At 50.9% G+C, this 17,745-nt stretch overlaps 7 protein-coding genes across 7 annotated transcripts; 3 read left to right on the plus strand and 4 right to left on the minus strand.

The window, feature by feature from the left end:
- Positions 1-1,588: 1,588 nt before the first annotated feature.
- On the plus strand, positions 1,589-1,948 carry BO83DRAFT_426601 (uncharacterized protein; the record flags this gene model as incomplete). Its single annotated transcript, XM_025535293.1, has 1 exon — positions 1,589-1,948. One exon carries the CDS (start codon positions 1,589-1,591, stop codon positions 1,946-1,948), a length of 360 nt encoding a protein of 119 aa, XP_025388392.1.
- Positions 1,949-3,369: 1,421 nt separating this feature from the next.
- BO83DRAFT_359844 (CAIB/BAIF family enzyme) lies at positions 3,370-5,517 on the plus strand. Its single transcript, XM_025529374.1, has 4 exons — positions 3,370-3,974; positions 4,023-4,321; positions 4,370-4,870; positions 4,923-5,517. The coding sequence occupies exons 1-4, from the start codon at positions 3,599-3,601 to the stop codon at positions 5,463-5,465; spliced, it is 1,719 nt and encodes a 572-aa protein (XP_025388393.1). The 5' UTR covers positions 3,370-3,598; the 3' UTR covers positions 5,466-5,517.
- Positions 5,518-5,930: 413 nt separating this feature from the next.
- Positions 5,931-6,776, plus strand: BO83DRAFT_378035 (uncharacterized protein). The gene is made up of 3 exons (XM_025531151.1): positions 5,931-6,089; positions 6,247-6,479; positions 6,586-6,776. Exons 1-3 carry the CDS (start codon positions 5,963-5,965, stop codon positions 6,613-6,615), a joined length of 390 nt encoding a protein of 129 aa, XP_025388394.1. The 5' UTR covers positions 5,931-5,962; the 3' UTR covers positions 6,616-6,776.
- A 70-nt stretch (positions 6,777-6,846) lies between these two features.
- Positions 6,847-8,499, minus strand: BO83DRAFT_378037 (40S ribosomal protein eS19). The gene is made up of 4 exons (XM_025531152.1): positions 8,349-8,499; positions 7,759-7,822; positions 7,629-7,689; positions 6,847-7,552 (listed from the first exon to the last, which is right to left on the minus strand). The coding sequence occupies exons 1-4, from the start codon at positions 8,376-8,378 to the stop codon at positions 7,264-7,266; spliced, it is 444 nt and encodes a 147-aa protein (XP_025388395.1). The 5' UTR covers positions 8,379-8,499; the 3' UTR covers positions 6,847-7,263.
- Positions 8,500-8,742: 243 nt separating this feature from the next.
- BO83DRAFT_21283 (RNA 5'-triphosphatase domain-containing protein) lies at positions 8,743-11,451 on the minus strand. The gene is made up of 2 exons (XM_025526731.1): positions 10,732-11,451; positions 8,743-10,684 (listed from the first exon to the last, which is right to left on the minus strand). Exons 1-2 carry the CDS (start codon positions 11,171-11,173, stop codon positions 8,913-8,915), a joined length of 2,214 nt encoding a protein of 737 aa, XP_025388396.1. The 5' UTR covers positions 11,174-11,451; the 3' UTR covers positions 8,743-8,912.
- Positions 11,452-12,412: 961 nt separating this feature from the next.
- ilv3B (putative mitochondrial dihydroxy acid dehydratase) lies at positions 12,413-14,705 on the minus strand. The gene is made up of 3 exons (XM_025531153.1): positions 14,404-14,705; positions 14,113-14,326; positions 12,413-14,061 (listed from the first exon to the last, which is right to left on the minus strand). Exons 1-3 carry the CDS (start codon positions 14,560-14,562, stop codon positions 12,608-12,610), a joined length of 1,827 nt encoding a protein of 608 aa, XP_025388397.1. The 5' UTR covers positions 14,563-14,705; the 3' UTR covers positions 12,413-12,607.
- A 283-nt stretch (positions 14,706-14,988) lies between these two features.
- BO83DRAFT_416827 (pex2/pex10/pex12 family protein) lies at positions 14,989-16,858 on the minus strand. The gene is made up of 3 exons (XM_025534721.1): positions 16,442-16,858; positions 16,110-16,373; positions 14,989-16,059 (listed from the first exon to the last, which is right to left on the minus strand). The coding sequence occupies exons 1-3, from the start codon at positions 16,748-16,750 to the stop codon at positions 15,187-15,189; spliced, it is 1,446 nt and encodes a 481-aa protein (XP_025388398.1). The 5' UTR covers positions 16,751-16,858; the 3' UTR covers positions 14,989-15,186.
- Between the last annotated feature and the right edge of the window lie 887 nt (positions 16,859-17,745).

The raw sequence follows: 17,745 nt of genomic DNA on the forward strand, positions 1-17,745 counted from the left end.
GTATCTACTGCATAGTGGGTATGTTATTTATACCCTTAGAAGTGGGTTCAATAAACTAGAGGCTAAAGGTAGACTATTTCCAGCAACGCCGCATCTAAATAAATAGTAGTGGTCTATTATTGTCATTTCCCCCTATACAATAGGGACTGTTATGATTTATCACCCCTATGCAGATTGGTTGAGAATTCGATGGAACTTTCGATTGAACATACTATTTTCACGACTAGAAGGAAAAGGCAGCCTGAGACCCATAGTTGACAAAGCAATATACGGGATCGACATCTTCCATACGATCTGCCGCTGCCGCAGCCAGACTACAACCATAAACTGTGGCGAATCTGTGCCACTTTCATAGCCAGGCCATTACCATAGCCCAATAAATGGACTAGCAGAAGTACAATATACAACAAAACGTAACTTCATAACTATAGACGTCGGGCAGCCGGATATTATTATAATAAAAGTTACTAATCGATGCCCAATGTAGTTTTATCCGGTGCTACGATTCGTTCTGATACCGCCACTGAGCCACTGAGCACTCATGGAACTTCTAAGCTCATACAAACTCCTGTCATCCATATGACCTTGTAGTGCAGTTGCATGTTTGACAATCGTACAGAAGAAATCGATACCGCAACACAATTTTGAATCTATATATTTATAGGTGCGTCTTACTACTAAGGTCACAAGGGATCCAAGCATGTAGCTTCTTTTTCCGAACCTTTCTAAGACCTAAAAGATAACTCACTTGCGGCATATAGGCATTTCCACCTATAATGCTAACTGTGGTGCTTTGACAGATAGTAATAAGTGTCTGGTAGTCCAACCATGTGAGACCTTTCATTTCTGCAACCCAATGTCCCTCACTCCACAGGATTGAGAGAATCATGCTCCTATTGTTATCCAAGCCCAATCGATCAAGATATGTGCGAGCTTAGTTGACCCATGAATTATCTGAGCGGAGGGAAGCCATAATAGCAACCATGCAGCCCAATGTATCCAATAGGGCTAGAATATCAGATGTCAAAATTGCAGCGTGCTTGCCTTATTTGGTAAAGACACACCGGCTTCCCCTCTGTTTCTTACACTCCTTTGCATCGTCTACTCCTGTAACTAACATTAATTAAATCATCATATGAAACAGCACGTAAAACACCATGATATTCTTCTTTTGCATCTTTTATAACTCTATATCCACCACTTAGAAGATGTTGGACGCTCCGGACCGTAGCGAACGCGGCAGTTTGGCAGCATGTCCAGCGGGAGCCATTCTGTCGTATCAGTGGCCATTAGTTCAAGCGTGCTGGCCGATCGACGGGGGCATCTAGCAGAGGAATGAGCTGCCATCCTGCGCGCATGGGTCTGACGCATGGGTTTATTCTTAATGAAACCAGTATCGCTGCTACAACATGAGGCCAAAAGTGGGCTAGTTACTTCAATAGAGAGGGTGATATTTGTACCTCGCGGTCCGACTGTCTGGCTGGAGGAAAAGGGCATCCGCTGGTACCCCATGGTCCGTGGCTCTTACACACTCAGAGATGAGGTGAGGCGTGCGGCGAAAATTTAGTTGATTATTTATAAGGATCTGATGGAAGACAAGACCATTGCCTACGGTATTGCTATCGTCGGACCTGGCGCCGATAAGGAGAAGCCCGCGAAGGTCTATGACGTCGAGCAAAAGAAATGGTCTAACTTTGACGTTCTAAATACTAGTAGGCTTGATCTCTCCATCAAAAACAAACATCCTATCGTGGTCGACGCCACTTTCATCCCGGACGCGCTCAAGAAAAAGATAACTGTGGTGCCAAACAGAAAGAACCATGATTTCCGGGCTGTGAAGACCGCTCCTGGCGTGGGACCGGAGCGAACGCGGCAAATATCGTGTTTCTCTGAGACGATGAAAACTGGCCATTCCTCCAATACTCTGAGAGAGGTCATTTTGGCGTAAAGGTCAGGCACCCAACGATTGTATGACTGTCCCTTGGCTTACATGGTCATGACTCGGGTGGTTGGGAGCGCCAGTATCAAAGAATATACTCAGTGCAGCTAATACAATCTCTTGCAGTCTGTTAAACGGATACTAGGAGAAAGACACAGAGGATTATGTCTCACACTGCTTCTACTCAGACTAGTTTCTACTCAGGTTAGTTCCTCGAAACAAGACCTGCCTCTGACCTGTCACTATAAGATCGGAGTCTTACATCGACTACTCATAATAGTTCTACCCGATTGAAGCTTATAAGTGGTGCGCTCCCAGTCTTGAACTTCGAGGCTTTTACCAGGTGGTCGAGGGGCAGCTCGTTTGCAGTAACTGGAGAGTTTACGTTTGAAGCACCTTGGAGGGGATTTTGACCGTCTCGTACCCTGTTATTGGGTCGAAAATCGACTCCGACCTGTTACGAGAGACTAGACCTATCTCTCACTGGGAGACATCGGATTGAGATTACCTCATATCAGGAATACTATCTTGCAGATGTCTATCAAGCAGAGCTTGGCTACGCTCGTATGGAGTGCTGATAAACTTCTACAACGAAGGTCCAGCACAAAGGATTTGAATTGACTAATGTTGTTGTCCATGAGTCGATTTAGCTACACAGAACGCTATCTGCGCATAACTTACACCAACATATAAGAATATAGGACTTAATCCTGAATTATATAGACATGTCTATCCCGGTCAGTTGCGCACCTGGTACAACGATAGTTTGGAGTGAGCCTGCCAATATACTACAGGACTATTTGCGTAACCTTTGACATGGTACTACACTGGCTGATAGGATTGGACTAGAAGGTCTCGTTGGTGGAATACAAGCAGCCTTATTAGGTTATGTCATAATTGTTACCTGTCTAACATATCAAGCCAATAGATAAACCATTGAGTCTCTTGTTTCCCTTTCTATAGGAATGTCAATTGAGAGGTGACTTGGAAGGGTTCGTCTCCGAAGTATAATGCCGATGATCTATATACATGCAACATCTTGTCTATTCATCATACCAGTGTCTACAGAAATAGAATTGTAATATGATGCACGCTAGCTTGTCAACCGCTCGAATTTCAATACTACATAATATATAACGGACCATAGAGTTAAATGAGGTCGACGCTTATCTCAGCCGAGTCAAAGCCGGAGGGTTCCGCTTCCGATCTTATCGGCGACGCATCCGAAAAGTGCACATCGCAGAGCCGGTCCACCTTTCGGAATCCCCTCTGCGGGGTTCCTCCCTCTGCCCTTAATCCTGGCCCATAATTCGCCTCTCCAACAAGCATAATGGTTTTCTGCGCCCATTCACCTACCGATTGGTCCACATCTGCGCGTTCACAGCTGTGCAGTTACTCACAGCCGTGTGTTCACCACTGCACCTTCACCCGACGGACCAAACGTCGGAATATTCCCGGCGCAATATTCACTGCCATCAAAGTAGGCCCCAGCCGTGCCGAAAAACTTGCCTATTAAAAGGCAAGGTTTCACCTCAAACTATTCTTTGCAACTGACAGCCGTGTGGGATCCCGCGCTAACAATTTGCTTTTGCAGTTGAAGCAGAATCGTTGTCGCACACACATCTACTCACGAAGCTCCACCTAGTACTGACTGACATCATGGCGGGATCTTCCGCGGTGGACTATTCACCAGTTCGCGAAGCTGGGCGCATCTTTTCTTATCTCTGTGATCAAGCTGAGCAGCTCGATTTACCTAAAGAAGTGACAGAGGGCAAGGATGCCGTTTCTTTCTCTTCAACACATGACGAAGTTTACTTTCCAATCCCTTTCAAGGAAACCGAGACGCTTGCTGCCCTTAAGGGTGTTGAGGGTTCCGTAGCCGGTGCTCTTGCAGACCTCCGCTATGGACCTTCTGAACACAGGCGCAATGTCAGCATAAGTCTTGAACGGGCGACTGCGTTCGGCTGTCAGTCTTATATGGCCAAGGTTGACGGGCTGTCCAAGTTGGACCCCGAGGTGAAGAAGAAGCTCAAGGGTAAGCTGCCCATTTTAAGCACATTCGACTTAAGCTAACCTGACATAGATACCGACTTGCTTGCAGCCCAATCCAATGGCTACCGCCGGATGTCGGCGAACCTCTACAAGACTAAGAACGACAACGAATACTTCCACATCCACGGCTCGTTGGAGGCCACCACAACGCTCAACATGATTGGCCTGGAAGGGCAGCGTCCCGACCTGACAGACTACGAGGAAATCATCAAGGTCATTGAGAGCCATGTGCAGAAGTACAGCGCCGCGGAGCTGGAGGAGATGAACAGAGAAAGACGACAGGCGGGTGTGACCGCATTCAAGTATGACGATTTTAAGAAGACCCCACATGTACGACCCCTGCCCTGTACCCACCAAGCAACGCTGACAAGCTACTAGGGAGCACTCAACGTCCAACAGCCTCCGTGGAAAGTCAGCCGTCTGAATGGAGACTTGCCGCCGACCCCCTTCCCAGCAAGTCGCAACGGCAGCAAGAGAGTTCTCGAAGGTGTCAAGGTTCTGGAGATGTGCCGTATCATTGCCGGCCCTACTGTTGCACGCATCCTGGCCGAATACGGCGCGGACGTGCTAAAGATCACCAGCCCCAACCTCTCCGATGTCCCTTTCTTCCAAGTTGACGGCAACATGGGCAAGCACGCCGCCGACCTGGACCTCAAGAGCGAAGCGGGTCGCCGCCAATTCGAGGAGCTCGTGGCCGATGCCGACGTTGTTGTGGACGGGTACCGCCCTGGTGCGCTTGAGAAGCTGGGCTATGGCCCCAATGCTCTTGCTGCTTTGGCTGTGAAGCGCGGCAAGGGCATTGTGTACGTCAACGAGAATTGTTTTGGTTATGAAGGAGAGTGGGCTGGCCGTCCTGGCTGGCAGCAGATCGCCGATTGCGTAAGTGCCACTTGTAACTTAACACGAGCCATAACTAACTTATTTGCAACAGGTCACCGGTATCGCCTGGGCTCAAGGTCAATTCATGGGCCTCTCCACCCCCGTCGTCCCCCCTTTCCCCATCTCCGACTACGGCACCGGCTGCATGGGCGCCATCGCCGCCCTGACTGGTCTCTACAACCGCGCCAAATACGGCGGTTCGTACCATGGCAAGGCGTCTCTCATGCACTACGACCTGCTTCTCTTTGCCGTGGGCCAGTACTCGGAAGCCATGCAGGAGAAGATGCGCGCCGCGCAGCCAGCAGAGTTCTTCAAGCTTCGTCATTGTGACAGCGTTGATCGCATTTCATCGACCGTTCTTAAGATAATGCAGGCACGTTTCCCTCACCTCTACCGTGCTCCTGAGGAGGCGGGCGCAGAGGCCCTTACGGAGAAATGGTTCTCTAAGGCGTACAATGCGGACATTGAGATTGTTCGCCCGATTGCAGAGATAGAGGGTGTCGATAACTCGTTTGTTCGGTCCAGTCGCCCCAACGGTACTGATGCAGCGAGCTGGGAGGACTTTGAGAAGGATGTTGATAGTCGGAAGGCGTAGACCTACGTACATAGGACCATTTATGACAAATACTACCAGTAATGAACATCACCACAAAACATGCACAGTAAACCACGTAGAAGTAAAGAAAGACTAGCCAAAATACCCTCCCAACTCTTACGCAAGAAAAATAACCCTCCCCTCAGCCAAGACGGATAAGAAATACAATCACCATACCGATCGGATCCGATAACCATCGCCGCCAATCCATCCATCTATCCCATCCATCGGAAGTCCCTCCATCGGCCCGACAGATCTTCTTCTTCCCCTCACTAAGTAATTATCTTACATCACTGATCTATGCAGCATCCCAATTGTCTTCCTTCTATTAAAATAAAACTATACCCCTCACAACCACCCCTACACCATCCAATCTACAACACCCACCCCCCAAAACCCAAAACAAGTCAAAAGAGATACCATACATACTATACATCAAAAATGAGCTACACAATCACCACCCCCCACCCACCCTCCTCCCCCCCACCAGCGCCGCCATGATCTCCTTCCTGGAGAACTTCTACCGCATCAGCGACACCGAATCCCTGCACAACGAATACGTGACGAATTTCACCGAAGATGCGACGCTCATTATGGGCTCGAAGGTTGCGAAGGGGTTAGATGGTATGCCTTCCCCCCCCCCGCCCACCCAATTCTCTCTCCTCTTTCCCCCTTTTTCCTTATTTGCAATTATGTCTAATCTACTATCAAATAATCCGAACCATAACTCCTGCCCTATTGAACACACACACTAACAACCATGCCATCATTAATAATGCAGAAATCCTCAACCTCCGCCACGGCCTGTGGACCCACGTCGCACGCCGCAAACATACTCCCGAACGGGTATATTTCGGTGCGGAGCGAGAACTCATGCTGTATGGGACGGTGAAGTATGTGCTGAGGAAGGATGTGGAGGCTGGAAAGTTTGATGAGGAGATTGAGGTGCCTTGGGCTGGGAGGGTCGTGTTTGATGAGAAGGTCGAGAAAATGCGGTTTTATCAGGTTTATTTGGTAATTCTCTCTCTCCCAATCCTTTCATACTTTATATCCTTGTTTTTTGTTCGTCTGGGGGTGTATGTATAGGGTTGGCTAACTGGTGATCTCTGTATTGTTTTAGGATCCGACGGCGCAGGGTGGGAAGAAATGAGTACTTAGTTGGGATTGATTGGTTGATTGGTAAGAAGGGGAGGGTATCAAGTTTTGGATAGATGTAGTTAGCGCATGGGCATTGATAGCGGAAGGTGACGATGATGTATATAGTTGGTTCTTGTATATGGTTATATGCATTACATTGTTCTTATGCTGCGGGTCTCGTTGATGGGCTTGCATATAGGCTTGAATTACCTATGTCCTTGGTGGCTGGCTTCTAGACGGGCTCTATACATCTATCGGGAGAGGAAATCTAGGCAAAATTCTACACCATGTATGAATTGTCCTTTATGCCCGCAGGAACAACCAATTGATCGATAAAAAAAAAAAAGAGAAAAGGTAGTAGTAGTAGTCAAGTCATCCTCTCCCTGTCGTAGCCACTCATTCGTCCCAATATTCCATTTCCCCATCTAACCCAGCACACCCCCCCTGGGTGGCCCCATCCAAACCCGCGCGGGATTTGGTGTCAGAAGACAAACGGGGAGTTTTTATAAGAAAAAACACAGCAAAGAAGCTAAAGCCTAGCTCAGCTTCAATAGGGAGTTTGCCAGGTGTAGGTAGAGAGATAGAAGGTAAGGGGTTCGGAGAAAAAGAGTAACATCAGGACTTTTTCATTATTTTAGCTCGAGCATCCGGAGAGACTAATTTACTCCTCGTCCTCCTCCTCGTCAACGGTGGTCTTGGCGATACGGTCAAGATCACGCTGGCCGCTCTGGGTGATGCGACGGCCACCCTTCTCCTCATCGTGCTCGAGGACACCGATCTTCTCGAGGGACTGCATGACCTTACGGTCGACGGAGCCGGAGGCATCGACGTGGTGGGCGGGGCGGGAGCCGCGGTTCTTGGTGGAACCGTGGACCTTGCGGAGACGGCCAACACCGACGGTCTTGCGCATGTAGATGTGGCGAGCGACGGCGGCGGCGCGGACGTAGTACCTATTTGCAAGTATTCGTTAATCACGCTGGTTCTTTTCTTTCTTCGACATGTTTGAATCAATGGCAGTTGTCGTACCAGTCGGCATCCTGGGGAGGGAGCTCGTTGGAGGCGGAGGTCTTGACAGTGTCAACCCATCCTATTTAGTCCGTATTAGTCTTTTGATCTGATTGTTGTGGTTGTTCAAATGAATCCTGTGTGCACGAACCAGGAATGGGGAGCTTTCCCTGACGCTTCAGGAAAGCAGAGTAAGCAGCGATGAACTTCTGCGCCTATAACCATCGAAAAGAATCCTGTTAGCCGTTCCGTCCATAAAACATCCTAAGTCGTAAATTGTATGGCAGGTGCGCATTCAGGCATGGCATAGCATGGCATATAACATGGCACGGCACGTATCGGCAAATCTGGACATATCCTGCAAGTCGCGGCGGCAGTAGTTCCAGTTCGTTCCTGACCCCATACATCCATTTGATCCAAAATCTCCATATTCCATCATATATGGCTGCTGGAATATACAATCGCGTAGTCGTGCAAGCATTGCATATTCCCCAATCCATACCCAAAACTCATCACATCTGATGCCCAGAGTATATATGTACCCAGCCTTGCTTGATGCGCCCAAATTCGATCCCAGATAGATATATATGATTGTCGCTTGCTCCGTCGAATGCCGATACCAATATCTCATTTTTTTGTCGGTTTGTCCTGATCGTGCCGTGCCATATTGTGCCATGCCATGCCATCCATCCATTCCGCACCGACCAACCCAATCTCGAATCTTGACATGACATGACTTACGTCGACATCGCGAACGGTGACACCACCCATTTTTGCGACTTGTTGAACCTCGAACGGGGAATCGAAGAGAGGGACGAGGGAGGGGTGGAGGGGGATGGGTCGGTCGTTGTCGTCGTTGAAGGGGAGTCGGGGTCAGAAAGCCTCGAAATTTCGGATTCGCACACAACTTTGCGCGAGTAGTGCTTCTCGGTTGGCTGTGGGCGCTTCGCTTAGCCTGTTTGGGTTAGCCGTACCCTAAGTTGGTGCCTGGGGCAGATGGTGCTGGGCGGTGAGTTTTTGATGGGTCATGTGACTGGGGTCGTGCGTTCAGGCATGGATTAAATTGATGCCTTAGTTTAATAACTATGTAGATCCGTGATTAGTGAGCAATTACTACTAGGTAACTAGATAAGGAGCATGTTCAACATACGTATTTCTCTATTGTCCTACTGTACAGTCTATGGTATAATTATCGTGATTCATAAAGCAAAAACCCATTATCCTCCATTAGAGAAGAGAAAAAAAAAAGTAACCCGAAATATCCCAGCCAACGCCTGCCTTCCTGCCAAATCTAACTTATTCTTCCTACAGCGTTGGCGCCCGCTTCAGGCCAACGCAGTATCGCACAAATAGGGTATCAATAAAGTGTTCGTGGCGAATGCCTGGTGGACGTCGCCGTTCGAATTCCTCGATGGCTTCCGGCACACTGAATCCGCGCCGTTCGATCAAGTACGAGACAATCAAGAATCCCGTGCGGTTGAATCCGTAATGACAGTGGACTCCTACCACCGGCCGTGGACCCGCGGGGTTGCCGGACTTCTCCATCTTCTCAGTGATTTCATTCTGTAGTCGGTCTACTAGTGCGATGAAGTCGCGAACCTCGTCTGGAGTAGGTGGGATTTTTGACACCGTGGGATGTTTGTGGTAGTGGATGCCGCCTTTCTCCATGGACGCGGGATTGTACACCGGATTCTCGTAGCTGATATCAATCACAGCGTAGATCTTGTCGCTGTAAGCTTGAGAGAACAGCACAGGGTTGTGTTCTTCGTCCACCTCCCGGAGCATCTTGAGCGCCGCAAAGGTGTCAGCAATTCTTTCTGACACTGGAGCAACCTTCTTCCACTTCGCCAGGTTCTTCACGTCCCACTTTCCTGACGTATTGAGATATTGCAGCTGCCAACCCATGCTGAGGCGGTTATCGATGTGCTGGCTGAGAAAGTCTTGGATGATCCCGGCAAGAGTGCGGTACGTCGCACGGTCGTAGATCAAAGCATGAGACGCCGGAGCAGGCAAGATAACAGTCTTGACCGACCGCCGAGATCCCGGCTGATCAGACTCACTCGTGATCTCCTTCTCTTCAATCTGTGGCTCCACCCCGAATTCCTCTTCATGTGCGCGCCGATCATACGATGCGGGCATCTTATCGTGAACTGCGGATGCATCGGGAATGGAGCTCACTCCATCTGCGTCGTCATCCACACTGCACCCTGCTCGGGCAAAGAACTCCAGGATCTTCTTTAGCTCTGCAGGTTTGTTCACCGCATCCGCTTCACCAGCCACTAGGAGAACGGGCGTGCGCACGCCTGCCCATACATCTTCGCCCGGGATGCCTCCGACGGCCTTGCCATTACTGTCATACGACGGCAGTGTTCCCCATGCCATCCGTCTCCACACGGCCGTCTTGCTCTGCTTGTTATAGCGGACTTGGAGGCCTCTGGTATCGGGATCTGCTGCTGCGCCGACAAGCCTGTTCACGCTGGTGCTGTGTAAACCGCCCCGCCGATCCCAGTAGCGCCAGAGGTCGAAGATTGGGCTGGGTACATGAAGAAGCCGGCGAAATTTGGCAACATCATGTGGGGGTGGGGGTGCAGCGCGAGGGCAGACGGCAATGAGACCAAGAATATGTTCTTTCAAACCAGCGCCTATCAAAGACGTGGAGGATGCTAATAGAGCAGACAGCGAACAGCCCAGACTATGAGAAATTAGAACCACTTCTTGGCCTGATTCCTTGTCCCGGTGCTGCTCAATGGCTGTAGCAAGCAACTCTGCCAGCGCTTCCACAGTATACGCGTCCCAAGAAGTGGGCGAAAAAGACGACAAGCCGCACCCAGGGAGATCGATCCCAAAGCAAGGCCCGACATTGGAAAGACTCGTAAGCAGATGATTGAATTGCGCAAGAGATCCACCCAAGCCATGCACAAAGACCAACAACGGAATCGGCGAGGGCTTAGTGGGCAATTTGTCCTTTTGAGGATGCGGACGGAAGAACGTTCTGATAGAAGGATATGTCGCCGTAGATGTTGTGTATGACAGGTATGATGAGTGCTTCTTCAGGAGGCCTGGGTCTGTATCATGGGCTTGTCTATGTCAGTATCCAACATTGAAACACTGAGAGAGTACCAACCATTCTCGCTCTGCTTTTGTTGAGGCACTTCCGTCTTCTCCGCAACAGTGCCTTCAGTGCCATGGCGTAGAGATCCCGTGCTATCGTAGTCTTCCTCATCTGAAGAAGTGACCATTCCTTCAGAGCGCTTGGATAAGCCTTTGCGCGTTCGACGAAAACGTGCCTTTCCTGAGACTTGGCCCCAGGCCTTGCGCCGCAGGACGGAAGAAATGACTCCGCAACCCAGCATAGTGATGAAACAAGAAGTCAAGAAAACGACCTTTCCCCAATTCACCGTGCCATCATAGCTATATGCCTGACAAAAACGGGCGAGTGAAGCAAAAGCACCAGAATTGGTGAAGGCAGTGTAAGTTGAGTCCCAAAGGCGTAGAGAAGCACCAAAATCCACAAGACCGGACCGAGAGGTGGTAGGGGAGGTTAGAGGGACATCTGTCGACCCCATCCCCGGCGGCGACGAAGACAATGTTGGGGATACTTATAAGACTACCGACTGGTCCAGGCGCGAAGCTGCGTCGCCCCTAAACAGGAACCTTATTACCGCTCACCGATCGCCCACGCCTTAACACCTAGTGTCAGGGATCCCTCCGTTTAGGGACCAACGATCGGGAGCGAAGAGGATCCGTTCTGGAATGCGAGTCGAAGTTCACACGAGCCGAGAGAACGGCACCTCTTTGGCGGGTCAGGAGAGTCTCCGGGATCGATAGTGAGGCAACGGAGCGGGTCGATCGAAACACTCAGCAGCCGGGAAGCCCAACGATAGCGCGCTATGAGGAAACGAGTTTGAAGTAGACTATTTTGAGGTAAGGAGAGCTTGTTCTTAGGCACGACTTTAACTGCGCCCCGGGATAGTTTGGACCAATGATTGCTGGGTATCCGTCACGTTGGTCTGCTGGCTGCGCCTAGGCGTTCCGGACAATCTGACAGATCCACCAGGTCTTTATTTGAACCAAAGCAAGGAGGACGACGGCCCAATTTGTCTTAAGGATTGATTCCAATCGAATGACGACGATATCTCAATTGTTGGTTGACCCAAGTAACCTCCGGGTCACATGGAGCGTTTTGCGCGGAGATTCCAGTCGGCGGCAGAGTGATGCGGAGGATGATGCGCCTGACGTCGCAAAAGAACTGTGAGGCAGGTCAGCTATGATCCCAAAGCCACCCAAAAACCAGTCGTACAGGGGACTCATGAGAGTACAGCGTCAACTTTCAGAGTGAATGGTGGGCGGAGTTTAACAGCGGTGGGCACACTCATACCTAGCTTTGTGCAGCACCAGCAATAGAAAATCGCAACCACACTTTGCGACTGAGGAACGCAAACCTTAACTGGAGTAACTGCAGGCGGGCTGGATCGCGGAGCGGAATCCGGAAGAGAAGCAGAAATGGTGGCGGATAACGACAGGGAGCGGCGACAAACAACAGGCCTGTCAGAGGGTCGGAGGCAAGACCGTGGAGGATCTGCGATACTTTGGTTTGTCGCAAATTTGCCGGCGGTGATTCACATCCACTCATGGCGTCACGCTGCAGCTTCCTGGATGACTCATCCCGCGCTAGTCCCTTTGGGGTCTTTCGGATGCCGGAGTTCTCGCCGCTCCAAACACGAGACCATCTTCTACAAATTCGATAGGAGACTTGTATAACTGAATATGATACTAGAAGGTCAGAGCATCTCTACTAACTGTCCTTTGTTGTCATTCTGTATTTTGATTCCTGATGTGTACATAGTATCAAACTATTCCAGAGTACTACCATGACAGGACAGCTGCGTCATTGGAGACATTCTCCACAGCCAAGTTGGGTTATAGTATGGATACATCTTGAAATAAACAAATAAGTTCATTGAGAAACTGGGAACTGAGCCAAATTCATACCAATCCACCTAAAATAGATCCGTCATGGCTCCGTTCGAGGCATCTCCCACCAACCGGGCATATTTGGCCAGCACACCTCGTGTGACATGCGGTGCTGGGGGCTTCCACTCCCGCAGACGCTGCTGCACCTCCTCATCCGATACATCCATAGTGATGGCATTTGATTCGGCATCAATAGTGATCACATCGCCGTCTCGAACAACGGCAATGGGACCTCCTACGGCAGCTTCAGGGACAATATGCCCCACAATGAATCCGTGACTAGCGCCAGAGTATCGACCGTCCGTAATCAGTGCCACGTTGGTGAGCTTGGCTCCCATGAGCGCTGCACTAGCCTTGAGCTGTTCCGGCATTCCCGGGCCACCCTTAGGGCCCTCGTAACGAACAACAATGACCAGGTTCTCGCCGTGAGGGATCTTGCCCTGGTTCAGGGCCTCGTTGAGCTGATGCTCCTTGTCAAACACGCGCGCCTTACCCGTGAACCGGAGCCCTTCCTTGCCGGTAATCTTAGCAACCGCACCGCCGGGTGCAAGGTTACCTCGCAGGATCTGAAGGTGGCCCGTCGCCTTGATAGGGTTGTCCAGGGGGCGGATGATGACCTGGTCAGCAGACAACGATGGGTGTGATGCTACGTTCTGGGCCAGAGTCTTGCCGGTCACAGTGGGAATATCGCCATCAAGCAGACCAGCTGCGATCAACAACTTCTGGACCGACGGGATGCCTCCGACTTCGTAGAGGTCCGCCATGTAGTACTTTCCACTAGGAGACAGGTCTGCAATGAAAGGGATCTTGTTGCTGACCCGCTGGACATCGTCTAGAGTAAGGTCCACGCCGGCAGTGCGGGCCATAGCCAGGAAGTGGAGCACACCATTGGTGCTTCCTCCCAGGGCCATAGTCATGACCAGGGCATTCTCGAAAGACCGCTTGGTCAACAAGTCCCGAGGACGGATGTCCTTTTCCATGCAAACCTTGATGGCTTCGGCTGCCTTGACACACTCACGCATCTTGGTTGGGGAGGATGCAGGGGTAGAAGACGAGCCGGGCAAGGAGAGACCCATGGACTCAATTGCTGTAGCCATGGTGTTGGCCGTGAACATACCACCACATGCTCCCGCGCTCGGGCAGGCATGCCTCTCCAGATCATCCATAATCTCATCCTTGCTCTTGCTAGTATCACCTCCATCATCCGGTTGACGGAGAGTGTTATATGTATAGGCACCAGCAGCTTCGAAGCATGTCGAAACGCTTACACGCTTCCGAAGAAGCTGGGAATATCCAACTTCGATAGTACCACCGTAGAGCATGATCGAGGGCCGATTGTGTCTCGCCATACCCATCACCACACCAGGCATGTTCTTGTCGCATCCGGGGATGGCAATGCAGGCGTCATGGTATTGAGCGCATGTTACAGACTCAACGCTGTCTGCAATGATTTCACGGGTCTGGAGAGAAAACCGCATACCTAACATCCGGTTAGACACGGCCAGCGTATTGGCATTCATTCAGCACCAACCTTCACTACCCATGCCAATCGCATCCGACACACCAATGGTATTGTACTGCCATCCAATCATGCCTTGGTCCGTGATCGCCTTTTTCACCGTCTTGGCCAGGTCCAACAGGTGCATATTGCAAGGATTGCCTTCCCACCACACAGATGCAACTCCAACCTGGGGACTCCTCGTCATGGCATTGTGATCGGGAATGCCTGCCGCGTAGAGCATAGCCTGTCCAGTTCGCATGAGGTCAGCACTCGTCCAGAATCTGCAGGGAGAGGAATATGCAAGAAACACTGATTACCAACCTTCGCTCCAGGGAACTCATGGCCTCTGGTGATAGTAGAAGACCAACGGTTCAAGACAGGGGTACCGTCTTCGTGCTTGGTGCCCGCTGGTACGCAGGGAAATTCGAGGTACTTGGCCTCGCCCAAGGTGGATGACACGGCAGGTTTGGCGGGGTCCATTGTGCAGAGTCAGGAAGGGTAAGAGAGAGAATAGGGCTAGTGAAGTGGACAGAAGGTATTGAACAGCTGCACTGGCCAATGGGCCATATATGGAGGGGATGGAGGATGAGGGGTGATGAGAGGCTATACCGAACTCCTTGTTGTATGTGTGCGGTCTGCAGTCCCAAAAGCCCCCTCGTTCGCCTGGAGACTCGGAGGTACGGCGAGCGAGTGCCCCGGTTCAATCGGCGAGCTGTCCGTTGCGGGGAAGACACGATCCGCGGTATAATCATCCTCGATGTGATTAGCTGCATTTGATGCTCGGAGGAACCGCTGGTTGTGATTCGAGCAGTCGGGCAGCTTGGGTGGGGTTCCGCTTGTAAAGAGTGGGCCTGCCGTCATTCCCAGTACAGTGCGAGATTAGTACTTAATTACTGCATCATATCTCGACTATCACTGCACTAATTGCGAGCACAAAAGAGGTTAGAGAGGAGCATACGCTGCTGGGTATCTTCCATTCAAAAGCCAACTCCAAATAATAGCTGTCATCATCATCCATGCATGACACCGAGGACTGTAGACTGGCAATGTGCCAGAACTCTGCAATGCTATCCTCCAGTAACATCAAAATAGGACGCCGGATCTCTACTGTACTGAGCCGTCCGTCTCTGCCTCCTCATCATGTACCTCTCCCAGTGCATCCTTGTCGATGGTCGACCATTGGCTTGAGTGGTGAAGCGCCTCATCCGACGTAACCTCCTCCAATGGGCTTGATTTCCCAGTGCTATCCTCCGCCCCCAGCTCGTTTGCAGTGCTGTCATCGCCATCAACTGCAAACCCTACCATCTTTCCCGAGCTTGACTGGGGTCGTGTTTCTTCCAGTACATCGCCATTCCAAGGTTTGCATTTCTTCACAATCTCGCCACAGCGTAGACAGACCCAGCCTTCTCCCTCTTCCCCTTCGAGCTTCTGCACAATGCAAACAAAACAGTATATACAACCGCAGGGTATAGTTTCGTAGGGGTTCGTTATATCCGTCTGGGCTGACCCGACGATGCCTCCCGACGAGGCTGACGCGGCTATTGCTTCACCCTCCGTCGTAGACGTGGGGTTGTTGTCTTTGTAGCATATCGCGCAGGTTCTCTCCGGAAGGAAAGACAATTCACCCTGCTTCCCGGTCTGTTCTTCGTCCTCGCTGCCGGACTTGGGAGTGGATAGCGTCTTGCGCCACAGCCTGGAGAGCCACCGGCGCCACCGGCTAATACCCACGAGCGGCAAGAGGAAGAGGAGAAACTCCGTCATCGCGTGCCACACAAGTTGACGATTAAGATATTCAAATGACACCTCACGACTCGCCTGCGCGGAAGGTGGAATCAAGCGCATACGAAGCACGCGGTCGACCAGGGTCCGATATCGGCCATTCACCAAGAAAACAAGAAAGGAGACGAAGGCGGCGATCGAGTGAGAGGCGGAAACGAGGTCTGTCATGCGGGCGAGCATGCGTACTTCCTGGGACGGCTGCAATTGTGAGTGCCATGCACAAGGATCCGATAGACTTAGATTCTTACCTCCTCGTACCCACTCTCTTGGTTAATCAGCCAGCTTTCCCATTTCCCCCAAGCGTAGCGGCCACCGACTGTAAGCAGACCATAGAGGGATTTCTGCCACTTTGTTGGTGCCGAATGCACGGGTCCTTTGCTGCGACTATCGATGTATTTTAGGTTCTGCAACGCTGCGCCATAGGAGGCATCGTGGTCCCATATTGAGAGCTTGAAAAGGATAGCACGGAGGGCGAATTGAATTTCGTGAGACCAATCTTCACGTAGTTGAGGCTGATACAGATTGAAGTTAGCTTTATCCACCAAATACCGCCCAATCTCCTATCTGGACCTCGACTAACCCCGTAATATTTCAATGCGTCCCCCACCTGTCCTTTCAACAGTCCCAGTAATTCTTCATCTAACAGTTCGGCGTCGACCTGGCCGACGCGGTACGCAGGCCTGATACCTTCTCTACCTCTAATAGTATTCCATAACGAGAAACCCGACTGGGGTAGTTTATTCAGGGGATAAGGGAGTCGCTGAAGAGTGGGATGATTGAGCGGCGACGTCCGCTGCTGCTCCGCCAGCCTGGCGCGAGCTTCCGCTTCGCGGAGACGACGACGTTCCAGAACCCTTTCCTGGGCAGCGGCAAAATTTGTAGAACTCATCGTTGAATCATTGTCGGGATATCAAATCTGAAGGGTCGATAAGGGCGCTAGGAGAAGGTTGTTGAAGGTCAAGGCGACAACCTCGAAGTCGCAGTGCTGGCAATCATAGTAGGTTCGTTAACGGCTCCAGCTCAGTCGGTTGTCCGTTCGGAAGAGAAACAGCCGAGGTTGAGATAACAACACGTGACTTGACCGATGATAAGCCCTTCTAACTAACTATGGAATTATCTTTTTACTGGATATGTGCATACAAGAAGTGGTCGACAGACAGTTGCTACTAGCAGGATCTTGAGGACAATTGCCAATGCCTCTGAGCAATATAATACTTCCTATGTTGGTCGAATAGAAAATGCATATCAATGCATGCCGTCCTACCGAAGAGCATGCGCTTGGTCACATGGCGATAGCAATAGAGCAAGATAGGGAGTGTCCATCTTCATCTTCTTAATTTCCCGCCTGCTTGCCGGCTCCACTGTGATTAATATGCCATGTGCCAGGAAAGGTAGCATATCACTCGACTACATGATAGACATGAGTCTACCCCTCACCTTTGAGCCCATCACACAAGCCGACCAGCCTGCAGTCTCACAATTTGTGAATGAATTGAATGCAACCCTACCCTACTTGCTATCGATGTCAGCAATGGGATGCCAGTCGAAAACCAAGAGCAGAGATCGGTGCAGCCATGAGTGGGAACAATATGTGCCAAGCATGAGCAAGGTGGCATGCGACCACAATCCCCGGCGCCCTGAAATGATGTTGTGTCGGTTCCAACCGACATGGAACTCCTGCTGGTGAAATCCTCCGAAGGGGACTAGTAATGTTCCATCTGCTGCACGAGGGTCGAGCATACTGACATTCGATCCGCCCTGGTTGGTTAGCCTCCGATCCAGGGCCGAAAAACTCCCTGACCAGTGCCCTTGACCACGCTGCAGGGTGTTCGGCTCCCCGGACTAAATAGAGCCAGCCAGCGGTGCACGTGCGGCCCTCGACTG

Source organism: Aspergillus eucalypticola, assembly GCF_003184535.1.
Source record: "Aspergillus eucalypticola CBS 122712 chromosome Unknown BO83scaffold_11, whole genome shotgun sequence".
NCBI classification, from domain to species: domain Eukaryota; kingdom Fungi; phylum Ascomycota; class Eurotiomycetes; order Eurotiales; family Aspergillaceae; genus Aspergillus; species Aspergillus eucalypticola.